This window comes from Theobroma cacao, chromosome 3 (assembly GCF_000208745.1).
Source record: "Theobroma cacao cultivar B97-61/B2 chromosome 3, Criollo_cocoa_genome_V2, whole genome shotgun sequence".
Lineage (NCBI taxonomy): Eukaryota > Viridiplantae > Streptophyta > Magnoliopsida > Malvales > Malvaceae > Theobroma > Theobroma cacao.
In genome coordinates this window covers 25,397,350-25,420,856 of record NC_030852.1, presented here as the reverse complement: position 1 = coordinate 25,420,856, position 23,507 = coordinate 25,397,350, and the positions used below count along the sequence as shown (strand labels likewise).

Below are 23,507 nucleotides of genomic sequence, written 5' to 3'. Positions count from 1 at the left end.
ATTTATCCTTCATTTCAAATTTCTATTGTGTTGATGATTGAGAATACACTTTGTCTTTGTTTTGTTTGAGCCCTTTGATCTTGGATGGTGAATGGATATACCTTTTCATTTGGAAACATAATGTAAAATGTTTTATCGGAGCCTACTTGAGTTATGGACCTGCAGCTAGTGACAGTAGCCACTAGCCATTATCCACAATGCTTAGCTTTGATTAGATATCTAACGGAGTCCTGTCCTCTTTAATTTGGTTTCATTTGGTAGTTGATATGATCCTAGCACCTTTGAAATACGGTCGATGACTATTATGTATTGGACTTTAGATTTGGTATTTGTTTAGATTTCGGTCTTTGGATTTGACATTTATTTCGACCTTAGTGCTTGAGTTTCGTATTTGTTTGATGTTAGTAATTGGATTTGGTATTCATCTCGACCTTCATTGTTGAGTTGGATATTTGCCCTGACTTTTGTATTTAGACTTGGCTTATTCAATTTACTATGAATTATGTTATTTCTTATATCCATTAGTTTTCTTCAAGGGTTTTCTAAAGGTAATGACATTATTTCATTTTGAAACTAAACCTTTGTTTTGCTTAACATATTTTACAAACATTTTTGAACTTGATATTTATTAACTAATTTTCTCGAAAATACTTGAATGTTTTACAAACTATTATTCTCATTTTAAACACTTATGAATCGATTTTCAATAAAACCTTATAAAATCATGTTAAATGAGTTTGTATCTATCGAGTTGATGATTTGAGATATCTTGGATAACTGATCATACTAGACACATAACTGGCACCTTGGGATGTTTGATTTTGTTCGAGGATTTAATTCCCAAACTCTTTAAATGTCTGATATGTTTGAAAGGAAAATTTTGATATTCTTTGGAATGGATTATTTGTATTATTTTTAAAAGTATCTTAGATAAATACTCTCCCTTTTAGCTTGTTCTCCCTCTTCATATCTGCTCACGGAGTTATTTATAACTCACACATGTAAGATGCACTTGTTTTGCAGATTAGTATTTACTTGGCTCATTGTCCTTTGGGAAGAGCCAACACTCTAGTCAATCTTTGGTAGGTGATCTTATGGCATCCAATAAGTGTCAACCCTTTTGTTTCGAATCGTACTTCATTGGTCCTATTTGGTTTGGTCATTTTGTTTGACTGTTATGGATATGACTATATTTATGTCTTGTATTAACGACATGTATATGGAAGTCGCCAAGTAATGGCCACACTTGGTGTATGCCACAAGATGGCCTATAAATGATATTTTACTATGTATGGTTTCCACATTTTGAGCACGTGAGCGTGCAAACTAATATGATTTAATCCTATGTGATTTGATATGCTCATGTTTGTTTTATGTACGATTCCATGGTGATGAGTTCCATGAGGTAATTTTGAGTATTGATTTGAATTGTTGATCTTGGGCTTGCATGGATTAAAAGGGTAACTCCTATCAATACCCTTGGGCAGGTTATGGCCTCGAATTTGGATTGTGACATGTTTCCTGCTTCACTTTCTTTTTATTTTTATTTTTTTTTTCATTTTTTGGCTTCCTTCTACCTATATTATTTTTCTCTTTCAGTTTTTACTGTTTTTCTCTTTATGGTTGATTTTCTTTTGCTGTTGATTCTTTTCGATTGGTGTTCTTTTATTTAGTTTTTCTTCAAGTCATAGAAATTGGGTGTTGGGATTTGTTCTTTCATTCTTATTTTTTATCTATTTTTATTTTTTTTGTATACTTATCTATTAAAGTTATCCCCGAGCATGGTCAATTAGCTGACATGTGGTATGCCTAATTGGTTTACATGTGGCAACTTAATTTAGGTTGGGACATATGTGGTATTTTCTAATTCATTGAGCATATTTGTTTGAATTTTCTTCTTTAATTTTACATATGGTAAATTTAAATCAAATTTAGATAAATAACTTATATTATGTTAAAATAAAATAATATAAAATGATTAAATATATTGATTTAGTTACAACTTTCACAATTTACAAATATATATTCTTTTGAAATTATTCAACTCTTACCAAATTTACATTTTATTTAAATTTACTCAAATTAGCAAAATATGTTGATTTAATTACAACTTTCATTGCATGTTTGGTTGGGGGAATTATTCTCAAGGAATTTTGGTTCCTTTGTTTGGTTGAAAAATAGTCCAAGGAATAGCCATTCCTATGGAATGATTACTTTCCAAAATCCTCCAAAAGTAAGGAATAACTAATACCACCCTCTCCCATGTTATTAGCTATTCCATGATTGAGTAATAAACTCAAAAAATGATAAAAACAAAAATACCCCTTACAAGTTTGAAAAATTATAACTTTATTTGTATAAAATATTATTTTCTCTCTCTCCTCCTTATCTCCATTGATTTCAACTTTTAATAAAATATTAATATTTTACAATATTAATATTAAATTATAAATAAAATATTAATATTTAAATTATCAATTAATAATAAAATAAATTATAAATTATTCTTATTTAAAAACAAAATAAATTAAAAATAAATAAACATAACATCATTTAAATTATATAAACAATATTAATAATTAAATCATCAATTATTAATATTTTAAATAAATTACCAATTATTAATATTTAAAAATAAAATAAAATAAAATAAAAAATTAATCATAATAATATTTAAATTAAATAAAATATTAATATTTTAAAATATGAATAATTAAATTATAAATAAAATATTAATATTTTAGAAATAAAATAAAATAAAAATTAATCATAATAATATTTAAAATAAAATATTAATATTTAAATTATTAATTATTAATATTTTAATTAAATTTTAGATTATTAATATTTAAAAATTTTAATAAAAATAAATAATGATATAAATAATAAATTGTGTTTTTATCTTTTTATTTTTTATTCCTTTCTTATTCCAAAATTATTGTTATCAACCAAACACTATAATCAATCATAATAATTATTCATGTCTTATTCTCTTTGTCATACCAAACTAAATAATAACTATTCTATTTTATTCCCACCTCATTCTATTCTCATATAATAACTATTCTATTCCATTTCTGTCTATTCTACCAACCAAACGTAACCTCATAATTTACAAATACACATTCTTTTAAAATTATTTAACTCTTACCCAAATTATCTTTTATTTAAATTTACTCAAAATTTCATATAAAACGATTTTATTTAAATTCAAATACCACAATCAAATTTTACTAAATTTAAATTATTAATTTGGATCTAAAAAAATTATTAATAAAATAAAATGGTACAAATATTTACAGTTATATTTAACTTTACCAACTATAAATGCAGTCTTTAATCTAAAAAATTTCAACTTTAAAAATATAATTTGAAATATTAAACAAAATAAAAATATAAAAAATAAATAAATAATTGAAAGGGAGCTCAGATTTAATGGTTGTAATTAAAGGTTTATCATGTCCAAATTAAGCAAGTTATAATAAGGAATTATTTTTATAATCATTGCCAACTCAATATCTTTGTTCTTCATTTTTTTAAAAAGAAAAAACTAAATCAACATGTTTTGCTTATTTGACTTTAGCTCAAGTTAAAAACTAAGTTAAATAAATTTTAAATTTTTATACTATTATAAATGGAAGAAAAAAGAATTTATTTAGTCCTTTTATGTTATTTTATTTTAACGTAATACAAGTTATTAATCTAAATTTGACTTCATGTATGAAATTTTGTCAAAATTTTTTATAAAAGGAGAATTCAAACTTAATTTTTGTAAAAAAAAAATTAATTTACTTATTTTATAATCAAACAATCAAGTAATAAAATATTTGTATATATTTTTTAACACCAAAAATCTTTTACACTTAAATATTTGGCTTATTAATAAGCATATCAATAATCTACTTACAGATCTGTATTTTTCAAATATTTTTTTTAATTTAGTCCCTCAACATATCAATTTTGTTCAATTTAGTCATTGTACTCTATATTTTTGTTCACTTTAGTCCCTATAATGTGGTAAATTTTTTTTTGATCTGTCACGTGGCATTGACATGTCAGCATGTTAGTGTCACATCATCTTATAATGCCACGTGGCATGTCCACACCATCATTCGGTGTCACGTGGCGTGCCACATCATCATCTTAGCACCATGCCATCAAAAGTGACAAGTCAATGATGATGTCATCCTTTTAATAACAAAATTGGATACTGTTAAGGGGAATGATTAAATTGGCACAATTTCCAAAATCAAAAGATTAAATTGTTTTGATTTTGAGTACAATGATTAAATTAAACAAAATTAAAGAGTATAGGGACTGAATAAGTCTTTTGACCTTTATTTATGTTAATGTTTAAGGCATCTTAAATGAGAGATTATGGGAAGCATGATTTGTTAGAAAGAAAAAAAAAAAGGAAAAGTTGAAACATAATAAATGGGTATTTGTTTTGTAAGTTTTGAGATTGAGTTCTTTATTTAGTTTTTCTCTTTTTTTAATTTTTTGTTATTCTTTATTAATGTTTTATTTTTTTACTGATAATATTTACAATTGTCTTTTTCCTCAGGAAAATTGTCATGCAAGTAAATATTAACTACCCATTGTTGTTATTTTTTTATGCATGAATTTTTTTTTAAAATTGATTTGATTTTTGGATTATTTTTTGGAATATGATTGATTAGTGCTGCTTTATTTTGTTGTATAATCTTAGTTTTTACAGGTTTAGGATGGCTACCAATTATAATTGTTTCAAAGGTATTTTAAATATTGTTTTTATTTTATTTCTTAATTTCACGAGTTTCTGTTTATTCAAGCTTTTATTATTTGAGTTCTTTATCATTTTTTTTATAATGTTGTTACTTCCATATGGAAACTAGAAACCTTTCATTTAAGTTCGTAATTTTTTTTTTTATCTTATTTGATTAGGTCTATAGTTATACTTTTCTATTGTAGACAATAATCTACTTATACTTTTACTGAAGTATCAATTATTAACTTCTTTTACTTGTTACTCATCTTATCTCATGTACATTATATAAGCTTATATTTTATTATCTTTTGAGTAAGAATATGTCCTTTACTAGAAATATATTCTTTAATTTACATGCTTGTCATTATTATTTAGCTCTATGTTTATCTTTCAACTCATTTGATATTTTTTTTGTAATTACTTTCTAAATATTCAAAAATGTCATAGATAAGTGTATTTTTACAAAACATAATTTTAGTCAACCATTCACTTTATAATTGTATATTATTAAAACTATATTGACAAAATATTAACAAGTTGCATATTTTGTGAGTTTTGAGATTTGTTTAGGTTTTCTCTCTTTTTCTAAAAAATTTTTTGTTATTCTTTTTATTAATGTTTAATTTCTTTATTGATTACATTTACAATTTTTTTTAGAAAAATTGTCATATAAGCAAATATGAACTATCTATGATTTTTTTTATGCATGAATTTTTCTAGTTTTTAAATTGATGTGATTTTTGGATTAGTTTTCGAGAATGCAATTGATTAGTATTGCTTTAATTTTTCAAGGTTTTTTTTTTGTTTCTCTTGCTAGGATTGTTTGTCCCTTTCTTATTTAATTTTTCTCTTCATTCCTTTCTCCCTCATTTTCTTTGTTTTTCTTTTGCTGTTTCTTTTTATTTTCTCAACTTATTTATCTTTCAAACCAAATCTCCAATTTTTTTACTATATTTGTTATTTTTGTTTTCACTTTAAACTTTTTTGCATGTAACAAATTTATATGTGTGTGTGTATATATATATTTAATTTTTCAACTTATTTTGTTTTTAACAAGAGAAATAGCACCATTTGTGAATTTAGATCTATGTTTTCAATACAGTGGCAGCCTCCATGTTAACTCCACAAATAGCCATCAAATTATCTATTGATTTTTAGATGTTTATTTTTACAAATTATAACGTAATTTCATGTTTGTAAATGATACATTGGTTTACTATTTGTGTTTAGACAATTATCTTTATTATTAATGTAAGTTAATTTTATATTTTATTCATACATGAAATGATTGTGCTTGAACGCATAGCACAGGTTACACGCTAGTTTTATTTATTATCAAATTCCAAACTGTGTTATTTATAGGCATTATACTCTTGAAGGCACGCATACTTTTTACTTGTAAAACCATTTCAAGAGATGATAAAATAACTCATATCCTTATTAAATTTGGAAAAGCTGAAGGCCAATAAATAAAAAAGATGGAGAAAATTAAGAGAAATAGTCATTTTGATAAGTCCATTTTAGAAATAGCTTTTAATATAAAATTAATTGTTTTTAACCAATTTTTGTCATAAGATAACAAAAATACCTTTGAAACCATTTTAGACAAATTAAATGCTCCCAATTTTTCTCACCTGCCATTCATCTGCTGTGCTTCCCATTCTGCATGCTTCCCATTTTTCTCTCTCGCCATTCAGTTCTCTTTAATTTTACCATCATCACCATCTCTCTATCTATCTCTTGTCATCTTGTCATATAGTCATTGATCTACGGACCATAAATCAATCAAAGAACATGATATGGAAAGTAACAACATATTTACATTCACAAAAACCTTTATTGTCGATTTACAGATCAAAAGATATAGCCTGGTGAGTAACAATAGGTTTTTGGGTTTATTGATGTTGAGTTTTTTCGTAATTCAAGTCTGGTAGAACATGTCTTGATGTGTAAAAAAGTGATTCATGCATTGGCGTGTAACATCAGTAAGAAGAAGGAAGTTTTGACATGTAATAGCTGGTGCTAAAGCTTGGCCTTGGTGTGTAATATCTGGTGCTAAAGCTTTGGTTTTATCGTGTAACATCTTTAGTTAAGGTGTGTAACATCTGCTTAGGCTTATAGTGTCATTTTGTTTTTCTTTTTTATTATTAAACATGACGTGTAACTTGCTCCCTTGTATTTCACTACAATATAAACTTTTAAAGTTAAAACGCATAACAACTTTTTTATCAACTACAAAAATATTTTTTTGAACATAACATATAATAACACAACATTTTTAGACATAGTGTGTAAAGCCCGACCTTATAAAATACTATTCATGACATACATGTGATGATAGCATGATTGCATGCTATGAGAGTCTCGAAAAATTTACAAAAGTCGGTATTGTACCTAGAGGTACAACAAAGTTTATTTAATCATCGAACTAGATCAAATAAGAATTTTAAGGTGAGATTAAGAGTTTCACAGTTCATGGATGACTTAAAATGGTAATTTGGAGTTTGAGGATCAATTTGGAGTCAAATCGGAATTTTCACTAATTAGGGGTAAAATGGTCATTTTCCACCAAGGGACAAAATGGAAATTTTAGAAAAGATTTTTTTGACCCCATTTGACTTATTGGAGTATAATTTGACTTATTGGAATATGATTTGAGGTTTAGAAGTGAAAAAATTTTAATTTCGGTATAATTTGGAGTATAGGGGTAAAATGGTAATTTTGCCACTTCATGGGGAAAATTGTAATTGTCCACCACCAGGATATTTTTCCAGCACATGGTCTTCCTTTGTCTTCATCTTTGACCCTTGACTAAACATGTGGTGGAGATAAAATGTTTAAATTTTTAAAATTTTAAAAACGGGCCAATGACATGATGCCATGTGTCATGCCTTTATTAATTTATTATTTTCCTTTTTAAAAGGCACAAAATCAGCCCATCTTCCACCCCATGGCCGGCCAAACCAGCAAGAAGAGAGAGAAAACAAAAACAAAACCCTAGAGAGAGAAAATCAAAGAAAAAGTGTGAATTTTCAAGGAAATTAAGTGAAAAAGGTGAGATTTTTTCTATTAAGCTTGAGTTTTCTTATTCCCAAGCATTTCTCTTTATTTTCCATGATTAAATTACATGTTTTCATGATGAATTCAATTCTGAAAAAATGGGTTAGGAGAGAGAAAGTTGTTGGATTTATTTGATTTTAATTTATGTTAGTGTTTTTAGTTAGTTTAGCATATTTAGAAACAAAACAACAAGAAAAGAATTTATTTTCTCCCCCAACCATTAATGGCTGAATTTACCATGTAGTGAGTGAGGATGAGTTTGATTTTATTCTAGGAGAATTGGTTAAGGAATGATGAATTATGAGCCTAGAAAAATAATGGGAATTTTCGGAGCAAAAATACGAATTTTTACCCACTAGGGGTATTTTCGTAATTTGCTGTTGGGACTGATAATTTGCACCACACTGAGGGACATTAAGTTAATTTGGGTGCAATTGAGGTATAGAAACTGAAAAGAATTAAATTGGAGTTTAAACGGACCCGTTAGGAATTTAATCGGGTGATAAGACGAATTAGGCCAATACCGGGTTTAGATAGTTACCAGTGCATTTTTGCATTCCATATCATGCATTGGTAGTCTAAATTAGTTTAATTTTGATTTAGTACCAACTTGGTGAAACTCTCGATTTTGTACTGTGTCAAGGTGGTGAGTCCTCCGATAAAGGCAAGGAAATTGCATCCGAGGACCAGTAGACAGAGTGCTTCGAAAGTCTGCATTCTAGACATTGTGAGTAAACTTACTGTCATTTTAATTATCTAGGGTGGTTTTTAGATGCTTTCATGAATTCTATGGAAAAAGGAATTTAAAAAGATAAATTTTCATGTTTTATGAATAAATGAGTTTCAATGAAATTAAATTATAAATTGTTTTGAAATTAATAGTGATTTTGAAAAATAGAGTACACGGAGACTGTTAATTGTGGCAATTTGATTGTTTAAATTAACTGGCTTATGATAAATCGAGCATGATTGGCTAGTTGGCAATTGTATTGAAATGCGAATTGTTTGGTTACCTTGAAAAACTACGAATTACAAAATTGCCATATCATGTTATTGAGTTTTATTATATGGTGGATTATATATTAATTAATCACTGCAGTAGGGGGTTTCTGTGGACCAGCCTTTTAGAGGGGCACGGTAAACCCCATTATATTCTTACCTCGAACGGAGAGGCGCGTAGGGTATCTCCTGGGGTAAAGTTTAGGGTTCACTTCACGCTAAACCACCACGTGAGGGGGAACTCAGCCAACGCCAAGGAACGGCTATGTTTTCAAAACAAAAACATGATTTATGTGAAATGTGAATTTTAATAGCCTTGGCGGTCTCGGTAGGATGCCTCGGCCAAGGTGTCCCCGAGAATGGATTTATGGCACAAGCCTAGATTTTTATGAGATTCATAAGCCTTTTTACGTATTTTGAACGAGATGTGTTCTAATTGTATAACCCAGTTTATGATGATTTACTTTATTGTCTCCATGTACTCAACTCTAGATATTTATGATGATGTCTGTTTACTCATTGGGATTTTATAATCTCACCACCCTCCTTTCCACCCATTTCAGGTTCAGTATAGACTGTAGATAGCTGATCTCATCGAGGACTACCATTGGATCTGCATTTTCCAAACCGTAGGTTCACAGTCCTCTTTACTTTTGTTTATTCGGGGGCCCTCTTGTTATTGTAAATTAAATTAAATATTTTGGCTTACTGTATTTCAGTATGTATAAATTTATTTAGCTTTTACGCTATAAAAATTATTCACGTATAACTCTATAAATATTGTTTTATAAGAAAATAGAATATTTTCCTTAATATTTCTTTTATTTTCTTATTATATTCAAATAACCATAATTTCATTTTAAATGAAGATTTTAGACTTTTAAACTCATTTTGAATATGAATTATGTGTTTTGTACTTGTATATTACGTTTTAGCCAGTTTCAAAATTTTTGAGGAAAATGACCAAAATACCCTTGTGAGACGAAAAATTAATATTTTATTTGTTTAAAGTTGGAAATAGCTTAAAATCTTTTAGAACACGATATTTGACAATGGTTGCTCACAAGGGAACAGAGAAACTGATAGTAAAGCCTTGCGGGGTTTCGGGTTGACATTTCGGGTAATAAGTGTCTACCGGGACACCGCGGCGGTTGCCACGGGCTCGAGGGGAGTATCGGGTCATGACATAGTGTGTGATTTGTTCTCTATCTTTGTATTTCACAAAAATAAAAATTTTTAGAGTTAAAAATTTTCACGATAGAGATAAAAATTTAAAATCAAAAAAGAATTTGACAAGAAAGTGAAGATTTATTGAAAAATTATTCAACATCAATGTTATTGCTGAGATGAAATTGATTTGGATGAAAACATATTATCCAAAATCCTCTAATTTGAATAATTAGCTTTTAGGTTATTTTATTTGTTATATGTCCTGTAATCATGATAAGAAATGTATAGCATTTTTTTTTCAACATGACATGTAACAATATTTTTTTTTCAACACGTGAACTTGAATATGAAGAGGTTTCATTAAAAGTAATTTTGTTAAAAAATCTTTTCACTTGACTAAAATAGTTAAAATTAAAAAAAATTATTTTCAAAAACTCGAGTAAAAAAAAATATCGTCCCAAAAAGATATTAATTAAGACTACATTTATTATTGAGGTGAATAAGTCTAATTTGAGTATTTTAAGCTTGAATAAAAAATCAATTCTTGAATTATATCAATTTTTACGCAACTAAATTTTTATTTTTTTATTTTACTTCAACAAGTTTTTATATTTTTATTTATATTCATAAAAATTCTTGATCTTAACAAAAGTATAAAAGTCATTAACTAAAATCAATTGACATTTCTAATCCATGTGACATATAATATAATTGAAGTAATTAAAAATTTACAACTGAAATGATCCAACAAACCAATCATTATCTTTCTTGTTTTGATTAATTTGATGTCAATCGAATTTTGCTTAACTCTATGCATAATAATCTGCGGGCAAAATACTAATTTATTTAGTTTAAAACTACCATTTAGTGGAGGATACGATATGGTTCTCCTTCCAATTCGAAAGCTGGGACTCGACATATATTCAAAGTCTCAAAGCTTTCTCACTTCCTCATAATCTCTAAACACATGAAGAGTAGTTCTTGAATTTCTTCCCACTGGCATGGTTCTAACAGGTTTCAGAGTCATCTATTAATTCATTAACAGTGGCAGTGGGTTACATGTAGCGTTTGACAAGGTGCCTCCACAAAACTATCATCAAACCCAATAACAAGCATTCGTACTTTACTGCTAACACCTATCCTCCACCACATCCCAACCTCTAAAACCTTCCTAGCTGGTAGAATGCTACGGCACACACAAGAAGGGCATGCCCATGATTGCCCTGTCACACGGTGGATACACAAAATATATTTACCTGAAGAAGGAAAAGGAAATGACAAACATGTTTGGCTTGATAGTGGAAAGTTTTGGTGATGCATTTGGCTATTCAAAATTGGAGATCGGTCAAAATAGCGTGATGAAATTCTTTAGAAAGGTAATGGATTGAATTCTTCCATACACTATTTCTAATACGAGGCAAAATGCCACATGTTGAATCCCCCAAGCCGTTCCGATTGTTAAATATTATCTCAATGGCGCTGCAGTATTCTGAAATCTCTCGAACAACTTTCTATTCAATCTTAAGGATTAAGCATTATAAAATTAAATAAATTACGCGTTCCTTGGTAAAGTAGGTTTGTGCTTTCTCACACGGATTACCGAAATTTGCTAAAACGCTCGTATCAAAGTATCGTCCGCGGACAACTGACGCCACGAATGCTATCCGTTCATCACTCGAGGAATCCAAAGGTCGTCAAACTTTGATCTTATCGGACGGTTCGAAACTGAGAGTCAATCCGTGATTCAACCCATCTCCCGTCCTTTTTCCAGCGGCCCCCGCGTTAAGCTTTCCGTTTCCTCGTTAAACCTCATTTCAACATCCTCTCTTGAAAATTTTCTACCTCGATTCGCTGTAGATCCAACTCTGCACCACCGAGTCGAGCCATTCAACTCCTCGCGAGTTGGCGTCTCCGTTTCTTTTTCTCTTTTTTTTTTCCCCTTTACCGGTTTTCTTTCTTAATTTTTCAGTCTGCTATGTAAAAGCCTAGGGTTATTTGTTCGAATTTCTATATTGGATTTGGAAGATTCTTGAGATTCCATGGCTAGGGTTTTTAGAAACTGGGAGAGACTGGTGCGAGCTACCTTGGACAGAGAGCAGCTCAGAAATGTGGGTCAAGGTCATGAGAGAACACCGAGTGGAATCGCCGGTGCGGTCCCACTCCCACCCTCTCTCGGTCGCGCCACTAACATCGACGCCATCCTTCAGGCTGCCGATGAGATTCAAGTGGAGGACCCTAACATTGCTAGGATACGTAAGTCTTTTCCTTTTTTTCCTCCTCATTTTCTTGGCTTTAGTGCATCATTGAGGTTACTTAATCGTGTGTCTGATGGTAGTATAAGTTATATACTTATCGAGTGAAATGGCTTGAATGGGTTTTTGAGAATAAGCTTTTGGTGTTTGATTATGTTAAGTGCGGTAGATGTTTGAGAATGTTTGCTCGAGCTGTTAATTTGTTTGAATAGATAGTTAGGTACTGTACAAATGATCGAAACCTTCTTGACTTTCTTTAGCGGTTGTGTTGTTTCTTGCTTTGTGTGTTTGGTTAACGAAATACTAGTGAGCATAGACTATGTCTGGCCGAGCTAACTTCACGGGAACTTTTTTAATGGATGTTTTGTTGGTTCGAATGTTCTGATTGTACATGATTGCATATTTTGATTTAGAATCAGCAATAGCAGTACACTAGTACTACAGAACAAAAATAGTAGAAGCTTGCTTGTGATGGCAACTTCTGTGTCATAGAAATGGCTATTACAGGGCAATATGGTTCAGATTGAATGATCTTAGGGTCTTAGTAAGTTTTTATATATATTCAACACTGTGATATTTCTCCAGCTTTTTTTTTATAGAGTTTCTTATTTTCTTCCCCCTAAAAATGTTACTTAATAATTTTTCTCTTTATATTGGACTTTGGCTTATTTCATTTTCTAAGTGATAGGGATATTTGTGGCTACTCTGCACATTTGTTTTATTACATTTCTGAATCCAAATTTATTTTTGTATTGATGATATGTTTGTATTCTTTCAATTCCAGTTTGTGAGCAGGCATATGGTATGGCCCAAAATTTGGATCCAAACAGTGAAGGTAGAGGTGTACTTCAGTTCAAGACTGGTTTGATGTCTGTAATTAAGGTACTATTAAATAAGCTTTGGATGTTATGTGTATTTTCACATAGAATGGAGTTTTGTTTATAATTAATACATCTAGTTTACAATGATTTTCCACAATCAGTGGCTCTATCTTAGGCTTCTGAGCAGTGGTATTGTTATATGTTGGTATGAGTTATGTTTATCACTTATCAGTATAAGATCCTTCTTAGATAACATTTTTTTCAATTTGCCAATATGTTGACTTCCTTGGGGTTCTGAACCCCCCTCCTTTTTAACCTGAAGACTTTGCTTCTCATCAAAAGAGTAAAGTATCTTTGCCAAGTTGTTCTGATTCATTGCCATAATTCCATTTCTAATATCTATAGTAAATTGCATCTATCTTCATTTGGGGCAATTACTTGTTTGTCTAGAAATCATGAAAGGTCTAAAGTTGTTGAGATATAAGATTTTAACATTCTATGAAATAGGATCTAGGTGGTAAAACCTTATCATACGATATTCTCTAAAACTCTTCTCTGCTATTTTTACTCCATTTTATGTTTTGCAAATTGCTCTATCGTTGGTTCTTGTACATTAATTATTGTCTATTCTATTTGGGCTCTGATTATATCATATGTGATGTGCAATCATGTCTGAGTGTGAGTATGTCCGATTTGATGTTGATATGCATTTTCTTCATCTACAATTTAACAAATACTTCTAAATTTCTGAACCTTGGGTGTATTTCCAATCAATTTACTTTCAAATTCTTAATTCTGGTTCATATTCATTTTTCCTGCAGCAAAAACTGGCCAAAAGGGATGGTGGCCGAATAGATCGTAATCGTGATATTGAACATTTGTGGGAGTTCTACCAGCTCTATAAGAGACGGCATAGAGTGGATGATATCCAAAGAGAAGAACAAAGATGGCGGGAATCTGGAACCTTCTCCACTAGCGTGGGAGTATATGGGTAACTTATGCCACTCTATTAGTTTCCTTGTTATTTAATTTCCTCATGTCTGCATATATTTTTGGCAATATTTAAGTACTAGAATTGGGTACGGGATTCTCTTTTTTCAAACAACTGGTCATGAATTAGAATATCTTTGGTGTACCTTAATACTATTTTATGATTGTGTATCATATCTAATGATTGATCTCAGGGTTCAGTGTATGGAAACTATTGTCAATTAGTATTTAAACAAGGTCAGAGGGAAGGTTTAAAAACTGTGGAGTTGGTAATTCAACATAGGCTATTAAATAGTTACCTCCTTGTTTAAATAGAGTACGGGAGCTCAGCTCCCACATTCTAGTTGGTCTTATGTAGCATCTATCTGTCCATTAAATTTTTGTCATGGCTAGGTTTCTGCTTTTTCTGTTGAAATCTTTTCATTTCATGATTTTTATTATTGTAAATTTTCTGTTGTGAAATCTCTAGCGCTTTAGGAATGAAGAAGGTCTTTGCTACTTTGAGGGCCTTGGTGGAGGTCATGGAGGCACTTAGCAAAGATGCAGAACCTGATGGGGTTGGAAGGCTTATTAAGGAGGAGGTACATGTGATTAACAACCACTGAATGTGGGCTTCTAGTGAGCATCTTGGATATTTTCATTAATTGTCATTATGCCTTGCAACTATATTATGCAATTGCAGTTTATGTTTTCAGGACTCTCTACATGCAGCTTATAACGTGTCAAATGGAACTTCCTAGGCTATTTGGTTTTTATTTATTAGATGTTTGCCAGGAAACTGTTACTAACAACATGGCACTGGTTCTTTGCATTGACCTCACGTTTTAGACAAATTTATTCTTAGAATAAGGCGTGGTCTGTCTTTATTTTGTTGAAAAGTATATTATATTTTCTGTGTTTTTTTCAGCTGCGAAGAATTAGAAATGCTGATGCAACTATGTCCGGTGAACTGATGCCCTACAACATTGTTCCCTTAGAAGCACCCTCATTCACAAATGCTATTGGAATTTTCCCTGAAGTAAGTCTAATCTTTAATCAGTTAAGCTACTTCCTTTTCCCCCAATGTTCATTAGAATTTCCTATTAAATTGGTGATCTAGAAGTTTTATAGTTACAAATTTGTTGTTGCTTTATTTATGGTCTGAACTATATTTACATTCAAATATGTTTCCTGTGCTAATCTGTATTCTTCTGTGTGTATTGTTTGGTTAAATCTACAAATGGATCAATTTCTTTATGCTAATCGTACCAGGTTAGAGGTGCAATATCTGCAATCAGATACACTGAACATTTTCCTAGGCTTCCTTCAAATTTTGAGATTTCTGTACAGCGTGATCCAGACATGTTTGATCTTCTGGAGTATGTGTTTGGTTTTCAGGTTTGTGTCTTTGTATACACAACACACAAAGTATTTCAATGCATATTGAATTGTGGGTGAAAATTGCAATATCTGTAGAATTATTCTTGCTCTTTCTATTATTTGCATTCCCACTGTGGCTCGTTAGCATGTTATGTATTGTTTTTTACTTGTCTTCGTTAGTGTATTTCCCCCTTTCCCCCATTGTGTTTTTAATTGTTCATGAAAATCTTGCATGTATGCAAGTTGTCATGTTATTCTAAAGCTCTCATAAATCAAGAGTTGTAAATTTTTTTTTTTGGGGACATGGCATTCTTTATTTGCTGGGCCTTTGCAACAGTTGTCTGGAAGCTTATTTCTGACTTCTGACTGCTATTGTGGAATTGGCTGGTGGGATGCCCTTTGACATGACCAGTCGTGTCGGCAGTGTTTGGGGCCTTTGAGCCACATATGTCTGAAGTGGAAGTAGAAGGTTAACGTGATTATCTAGCTGATAATGTTATCACTTAATGCGGAGGATTGGCATGGCCACTTGATCTAATAATCTGTGCAGTTTTCACATAGACTCCTATATTTGATCCTTTATACTGTGTATGTTAAATTAACCATTCCAACATATTATGTTCTTTTTTGGGTACAAATTTCAACTTATTTTATTTGTATGATAAATCATGGTGATGAAGTAGATGACCAAATCGGCTTTATGATTTATCATTGGATTGGTAGAATGCAATACAAACTTAGTCTGTCTTTTGTAGAAGGATGTTCATGTTCATTATAACCTGGACTGTTAAGAAATATTGAAGTATTGACTGATATGTATTTATTATGCTATGAATTTTAATGAAGTGTTTGATATTTCATCTATTCCACCATCAGTTGATCACCATCTTTCCAATTCTTCTTTGATGATTAACTTGAATGTTTCATTTTTTTTTCCGCAGAAAGATAATGTACGGAACCAGCGTGAGAATGTTGTTCTTACTATAGCAAATGCACAATCTCGACTTGGCATACCTGTCCAAGCTGATCCGGTAAGTTCTTTAGATAATCTATGTCACTATTTGATTAGGTATCTTTCTGTCCCCTTTTTCTTTCAAAAGAATATAAAAGAGGCTTTTGGTTCTGTGTTTTTCCTTTCTTTGTTGGTCATGTCTCTTGGTCAAATATTGATTCATACAATCAGAATAGCATTGCCTTTATAGCACACAACACTTGCTGTTATTGGATTCTTGAAGGATACTCCTGATGTAGCTGCCTTTGCTCTAAAGCATCAAATTCTATTTGCATGTTATGGGCAATGGGATGCTTAGCTTTTCAATATCCTTGAAAACTGAACCTTAATAGGTTGACTTTCTATGGAAAGCGTTTTAACTCTTACTGCCTAATTATTGGAGATTGTTGAGCTGATTACATGTAAGCATGCTAATTTTTATGCATTGCAAAGGTTTTTTTTTTTTTAATCTGGATGGCTAGATTTATAGGGGTGTTATTTCACTGTTAATTGATCACTGTTGATTTTTTTTTAATGAAGTTATAGAATTTGTTAAATCCTTTTTTTGTGGATTGAGTGCCTTCGAAGCACTTAAGCTCACCCTAATTTACCAAAAAGCATCTTAAACAAGGGATTGGAAGAATTGGTTTAGATACTCTGTTAGGTTAGGTATTGCTTTACTCAGTTTGGATCTACTAATCTTGTTTGCGTTGTGTTCTTGCTATTGTTTTTAGTTGTGCATTTTAAAGAACCTGGAGTTAGCTGATGAAATCCTTTTTGTTATTAATTATGTTTCAATCTTTCCAGAAAATTGATGAGAAGGCAATTAATGAAGTTTTCTTGAAAGTGCTGGATAACTACATCAAATGGTGCAAATACTTGCGGATACGGCTGGCATGGAATAGGTTGCTGCTGCAACCTTGAAACAGTTCAATTTTTTGTGTACTGATACACTTGAGTACTTTTCATTTATGTTACTAGTTTGAATCTTACTTTGTGTCCTGCAGTTTGGAAGCAATTAATAGGGACAGGAAGCTCTTTCTGGTTTCATTATACTTTCTCATATGGGGTGAAGCTGCAAATGTCCGTTTTCTTCCTGAGTGCATTTGCTATATATTCCACCATGTGAGTTTGTTTTTCTTCCTGAGTGCATTTGCTATATATTCCACCATGTGAGTTTGTTCAGCCTCCATTGATGCTATTTAATTTGTATCTATCATGTGCTTTTTTTTGGCCATAATACAGAAAAAGATTTTATCTCCGCATGATAAACTAGTATTGCCATTTAATTAAGGAAGTTGTAATTTGCTATGCAGCTATTTATATTATTGTTTCTTACTGTACAAAATCACTGTTTCCATTTTTGGATTTGGAGTGGAACATCTCATGCATCAGTTTGTGATTCTGTCTACTTTCCTGAAAATTGAGTGGATTTGAATTCTGTTTACCTTCAGTTTGAAAATTTAGAAGAGTGCTTTGCTCTGTCTCTTTCTCTTGGTTCAAATGATATTAGAGAAAGTGAGGAGAATTTGTCAAAATTTTGAAGTAAATATTAATTTATGTATTCAAATTTTACTTTCTGATTGCTGATGGGGCAATGTTATTATTTTTGGTTTCCAGATGGCAAAAGAGTTGGATGCAATATTGGATCATGGAGAAGCTAATCCTGCTTCGAGCTGCACAGCTGAGGGTGGTTACGTGTCCTTCCTTGAGCAAATCATATGTCCTATATATGATACAATGGCAGCGGTCAGTTCTTTCTGTACTGTCTATCCATCCTCTTATTGTTATCGATCATGTTAATGTTTGCAGTGCATATATGCTAACCTGGTTCTGAAAGTTGTCTTTAGTGCTTCCATTGAGCCTGGCCAATGCTCTTTGCTTTTTACTATTTTCGTTTTCAATCATGTATGTGTGTTCTTTCTCTTTTATCTCTAGAATTAGTGCTGTTCCTGACTATGAATTATTCTGGGATTCTTGCTTGCTTAGAAAAATTCATCATGAGGTTACTCTTAACACTAGACCTGAGTACAATCTGATTTTCCTTTTGATATACATGCTCTAAATGTTTTTGTTAGTAATATTTAATATGATTTTATTGTTATTTGTTCAGGAGGCAGTTAGAAACGGTAATGGGAAAGCTGCACATTCATCATGGCGGAATTATGATGATTTTAATGAATACTTTTGGTTTGTTACTGTGTCTCTTGAAGGATATGAATTTCTATGAAGTTTGGCACATTGATATGCAGTTTTTCTAATTTTGTTCTCATTTATATAATATGTGTATATGTATTTATATGTACAGGTCACCTGCTTGCTTTGAATTGAACTGGCCCATGAGAAGGGATTCTCCATTTCTGATGAAGCCTAAAAAGTGGAAAAGGGTAAGTTCTGCTGATGATTTCTGACCGAAACTACTCTCTATATGTTTTGTTCTTTTAAACCTTTTATTTTACTTAAAATCTCTTATAAGTCTACATACTGGAATTTTAAATCTTAATATGGAACAAAATGAATTCATGACAGTTGTAGAGAGTAGGAGATGCATTATATGGAAACTATAGAAATTATAGTTGTATTTCTGGTATATAGGCTTAAGCTACTTACTGATAGTACTCAGAATATGGTTCTAAATGGAGTATAATGGTGAAATATGATTGATGTAGATTACCCCATGCACTAGGAAAAGTTATTGTTGTTGTTTGCTAATCTGATGAGGGATTGAATTTCTGTATTGAATTTACATTTTAAGGGGATGAATCTGTGAAAGCTGTTGTTCTCTGCATATTGAATTATTAAATTCAACTTGTTTTCTCAATTATGCTTGTAGGTTTAAAAAAATGAGATACTAATCTTTTAGTTGTAAACATTCTGATAATCCTTAGCATGCAGTAACTCTTTCTGCTCCTGCGGCTGCTTCATTGATTTATGTTGGATCTCGTATTGTCATCCTTTACTGTGACTATCCACTTATAATAGCCCTTTGCCTGTCATAGCATTTTGGTGCCGAATCCCCTTTGCTGTGCAAACAGAAGGTGAAGAAAAAACTAAAGAACTGCCAAAAACACTCTTTTTGTTTTCTAATCTTAGGGTTTTTTTTACCCCTACAGACCCATTATATCCGCATTGTGTACTGGATTATTGTCTCATTTGGCATTTTTTTCCCCCTTTACCATTTTATTACAAAATAGGCAATGCATGGGTGTTGGTTATATGATTTGTAAATGCTCTTTAATGGCTTTATAAATCTTTCTTGTTGGATGGTACGTATTTATGTTTTATTATCTTTTTATTTTTTTACATTGTATTTGGTGTGAGTTATGAGACTAAATTTAATTTTATATACATCTATTGTTTGTACTTTTGGTTCATTCTGATATATTGTGAACAATGCATATTTTAGCAATCAGATAGTTAATGTGCCTTTAGTTACCAACAATTATTTGACTAGATATTGATATTGTTGTTTCTTCTATTTTTCTTACTTTGAGTTTGCAGACCGGTAAAAGCACCTTTGTTGAGCATCGAACATTCCTTCACTTGTATCGAAGTTTCCATCGTCTTTGGATCTTTCTGGTTTTGATGTTCCAGGTAGGTTTTCTGCTTGCTTATATAACTTCTTGTTGATGTTGCATGTAGTTTGTTCATCTTGAGTAGAAAATTTTATTGGTTGCTTATTGCTGCAGGCATTGACAATTATAGCATTCAGAAGAGGGCATATTAATTTGGATACCTTTAAGATATTACTTAGTGTTGGACCTACATTTGCTATTATGAACTTCATAGAGAGTAAGTTGTTGGCTCTTATTGACGTGCATCCTGCAATTATTAGAAAATATCCGTGTTTGGTACCTCTTTTTTTTTTGTATAAATTCTCTTTTAATTTGGATTGTTTGCATGACCTGCTTATGTTTGGGCTTAACCATGTGTTCATTTGGTTATTTTTCTGCTTGATTAGGTTGTTTAGATGTCCTGCTCATGTTTGGGGCTTACACCACTGCAAGAGGCATGGCCATTTCCAGGCTGGTTATACGATTTTTTTGGTGTGGCTTGGCCTCTGTGTTTGTAACCTATGTTTATGTGTAAGTCCGTGATATCAATTCTTGATTGAAATGATCTCTCTTGTTGCTAGTATCAGTTATACGTTTGCATCCTACTTATATCTTCTTTTATTTACGTACATGCAGGAAAGTTTTGGAGGAAAGAAATGATCGAAACTCTAATTCATTCTATTTTCGGATATATATACTTGTATTGGGTGTGTACGCAGCCTTGCGTGTGGTTCTTGGCTTGTTACTGAAGTTTCCTGCATGTCATGCCCTCTCTGAAATGTCGGATCAATCATTCTTCCAGTTTTTTAAATGGATTTATCAGGTTTGTTCACTGTTTCTTACCTAGTTGATATGATCAAATGATTAAGGAATGGATGACTTATTTTATTTTATACAATAATTTTCACATTTCAGGAGCGATATTATGTTGGGCGTGGACTTTATGAAAGGATGTCTGACTATTTCAGGTTTATTTTTATGCTTTATTAAAATCAGGAGTTTTTTGCGTAATGTGATCATTTAACATGCTTGCTCTGTTAATTTTATCTATTACATCATCAGTTTGTTTTGTTTTGGGAACAAAAGATTTCATACAGCTCCTTGTCTTGATTTTTTGTGAGAGGTTTTTTACTTTTTGTTTTCTGTGGTGCCTCTAACAATGTAAATTTATCATTACTTTGGCTGAAACTGATGCGATGATTTTGTTTGCCCTGTTCATTTGGAGTTTATACTGATCACTATATGGCTGTGGTTGTCCTTAGTAGATTGCTGGTCAACAAAATTTTCGTCATTTATATATACTTTTTGCAATGTATGATGTTGGCCATGTTTTTTTGTCAATTTTTGATGTTGCTTTGATGACTTAAAGAAGGCCTCTAATAATTGTCTGTGTGAGTGCTTTCCCCCCCTTAATTTTGTTCTTCATTGCTGCAGATATGTCCTATTCTGGTTGGTAATATTTCTTTGTAAATTCACATTTGCTTACTTTCTCCAGGCAAGTAATTTAGTTGCTATCTCACCTTCTTTTGCAATAGAGTTTGTATAGTGTATGGTGGACAGCTTTCAAGTCTGTAGATCTGAATATCTGACACTAGTTATGTTTGATCTTTACTGAATTACAGATTAGGCCACTTGTCTCACCAACAAATACCATTCTCGATCTTCCAGATTTGCCGTACTCTTGGCATGATTTAGTCTCAAAGAGTATGTTCGTCATCCATTTGTTTTTTGGTGGCTTGGTTTTCTAAAGCACCAGCTTTAGATTACTGGAATCTTATTTCGCACTGTTTTTAAAGACTGTTTTGTATTAGGTAAAAGTTTTGCTATTACAGGTTAGGAAGATGAAAATTAAATTATCTCACAAACTTAATTGCCTAATTGTATAAATTAGAGAGTCTCATTTGGTGAATAAGTGGTTAAAATCACTGTAGGGATTGAGAATGTGATCTTTTTTGTTAAGCCTGTATGGAAATGGAAAATTGACTATATGCCTCAAAATTTTAAATCAGACTTGGCCTCTGCTACCGTGAGAAGATAAAATTTACATTTAATGTGTCCTCAAGATGCATATCTCATGCATTCAACCCATATATGTGTGGTCTACAACCAATGATTAGGTCCCATCCATAAATGTTTTATCATTATATATTTGGGTCATATCTTATCTAGGTTTAGCCACATGGTAACATATATGGTTGTATTTCATGGGCCTCTACGTTCTCTTTGGCTGTTCAGATTCCAGGTTATATATCAATATACGAATAGTTCTTATATGATCTTTTATTTTATTTAAAGTTCTAACTACTTTTCATGTTTCATTGGGGTGTACCTTCTTCAAATTAAAGTTTATATGTGTTATTAATCTGTCTTGTAATATTTTTCTACAGACAATAATAATGCCTTGACTCTTGCTAGCCTGTGGGGTCCTGTTATCGCTGTGAGTACATTTCTGTTTTAAGCTTATGCACCTGCCATTGGAACTTGGCATTGGCTGACTAAATACATTCTATACATATACCTAATTGAACATGGAACATTGTTAAAAACAAGTAGGTCAATGGTTCATGTTAAATGCTCTGTACTTGGGCTTGTGCCTGAGTTTTCTTGCTTGTCCCAGTCTATGGGCTTTCTCCTGTTCACCTGATTATTTTCAAAAAGCCTTATATATTATGAAAAAATTTGGACAAGTGTCATGTATTTAACTTGTCAACCATAAGGCATTCTTTTTTTCTCCACCTTGTCTCCAGATTTATATCATGGACATTCACATATGGTACACTTTATTGTCGGCAATTATTGGTGGTGTGATGGGTGCACGGGCTCGGTTAGGCGAGGTATTAAACTGGCATTTTTCTATTTTCTTTGGAATAATCTAAAAGTCTGATCTCTTTTCTTATTATTCTTACTATTGCTAAATGTTGCTTTTATCACAGATACGCTCAACTGAAATGATGCATAAACGTTTTGAGAGCTTCCCAGAAGAATTTGCCAAGAATCTTGTTACGCCTCAAACAAAGAGGTAGTTGTTTACAACTTGGCAATTTTAAATATAAGGCTTTAGGCTCAAATGTAGGAGTACCAGATTTGATGACCCTTTATTGAATCTCATCAGTCATGCCTTTAATTCTCTCTCTCTCTTTTTTCTTTCATTTTTGTTCCTTAAATGTATTTTTGGAGATAAGATATGGATATTTATTAATACTTATGTCCTGTGTCATATATGTTTAGAGATATGAATCTCTATGGATATGTGAATCACTATGGATATAAGATTCAGCTAAGTATGAAGTAAAAGGCATATTGGCTTGTTAAAAAACAGAAGGGGAGTAGACATAATGATATATGAAATATTGTTAGGTCTCTCCTAATTGTTTTGCAGACTATGTTCTGGAGTTAATAAACCAGAATTAAATGCTGAGAAATGAAGGGGCATAAAATAAAGAAGAAAAAAAGGGGCTAACCTCAATTTATTCTCTCTCTCTCTCTCTCTCTCTCTCTTTCCCCTTAACTTGCTGCTCCTTGTTTCTCTTGCTTGTCAACTTGGTGCTCATCTGGAATGGTTGA

The 23,507-nt window shown here is 31.4% G+C and overlaps 1 protein-coding gene across 3 annotated transcripts in view; it reads left to right on the top strand.

Moving 5' to 3' along the window:
* Positions 11,626–23,507, top strand: part of LOC18605030 (callose synthase 10) — a 28,082-nt gene continuing 16,200 nt past the window's right edge. Inside the window, exons 1-22 of one of the 3 annotated variants that reach the window (XM_007037801.2) lie at positions 11,626–12,229; positions 13,013–13,110; positions 13,871–14,040; positions 14,509–14,620; positions 14,947–15,057; positions 15,291–15,416; positions 16,340–16,429; positions 17,197–17,294; positions 17,397–17,514; positions 18,010–18,138; positions 18,503–18,579; positions 18,698–18,776; positions 19,891–19,983; positions 20,079–20,181; positions 20,351–20,474; positions 20,580–20,766; positions 20,859–20,911; positions 21,378–21,438; positions 21,566–21,647; positions 22,331–22,380; positions 22,691–22,777; positions 22,877–22,962. In XM_007037801.2, the coding sequence (XP_007037863.2) occupies positions 12,016–12,229; positions 13,013–13,110; positions 13,871–14,040; positions 14,509–14,620; positions 14,947–15,057; positions 15,291–15,416; positions 16,340–16,429; positions 17,197–17,294; positions 17,397–17,514; positions 18,010–18,138; positions 18,503–18,579; positions 18,698–18,776; positions 19,891–19,983; positions 20,079–20,181; positions 20,351–20,474; positions 20,580–20,766; positions 20,859–20,911; positions 21,378–21,438; positions 21,566–21,647; positions 22,331–22,380; positions 22,691–22,777; positions 22,877–22,962 (2,348 nt within the window). In that variant the 5' untranslated portion in view covers positions 11,626–12,015. The other 2 variants (XM_007037799.2, XM_018117339.1) reach the window with 2 other exon arrangements.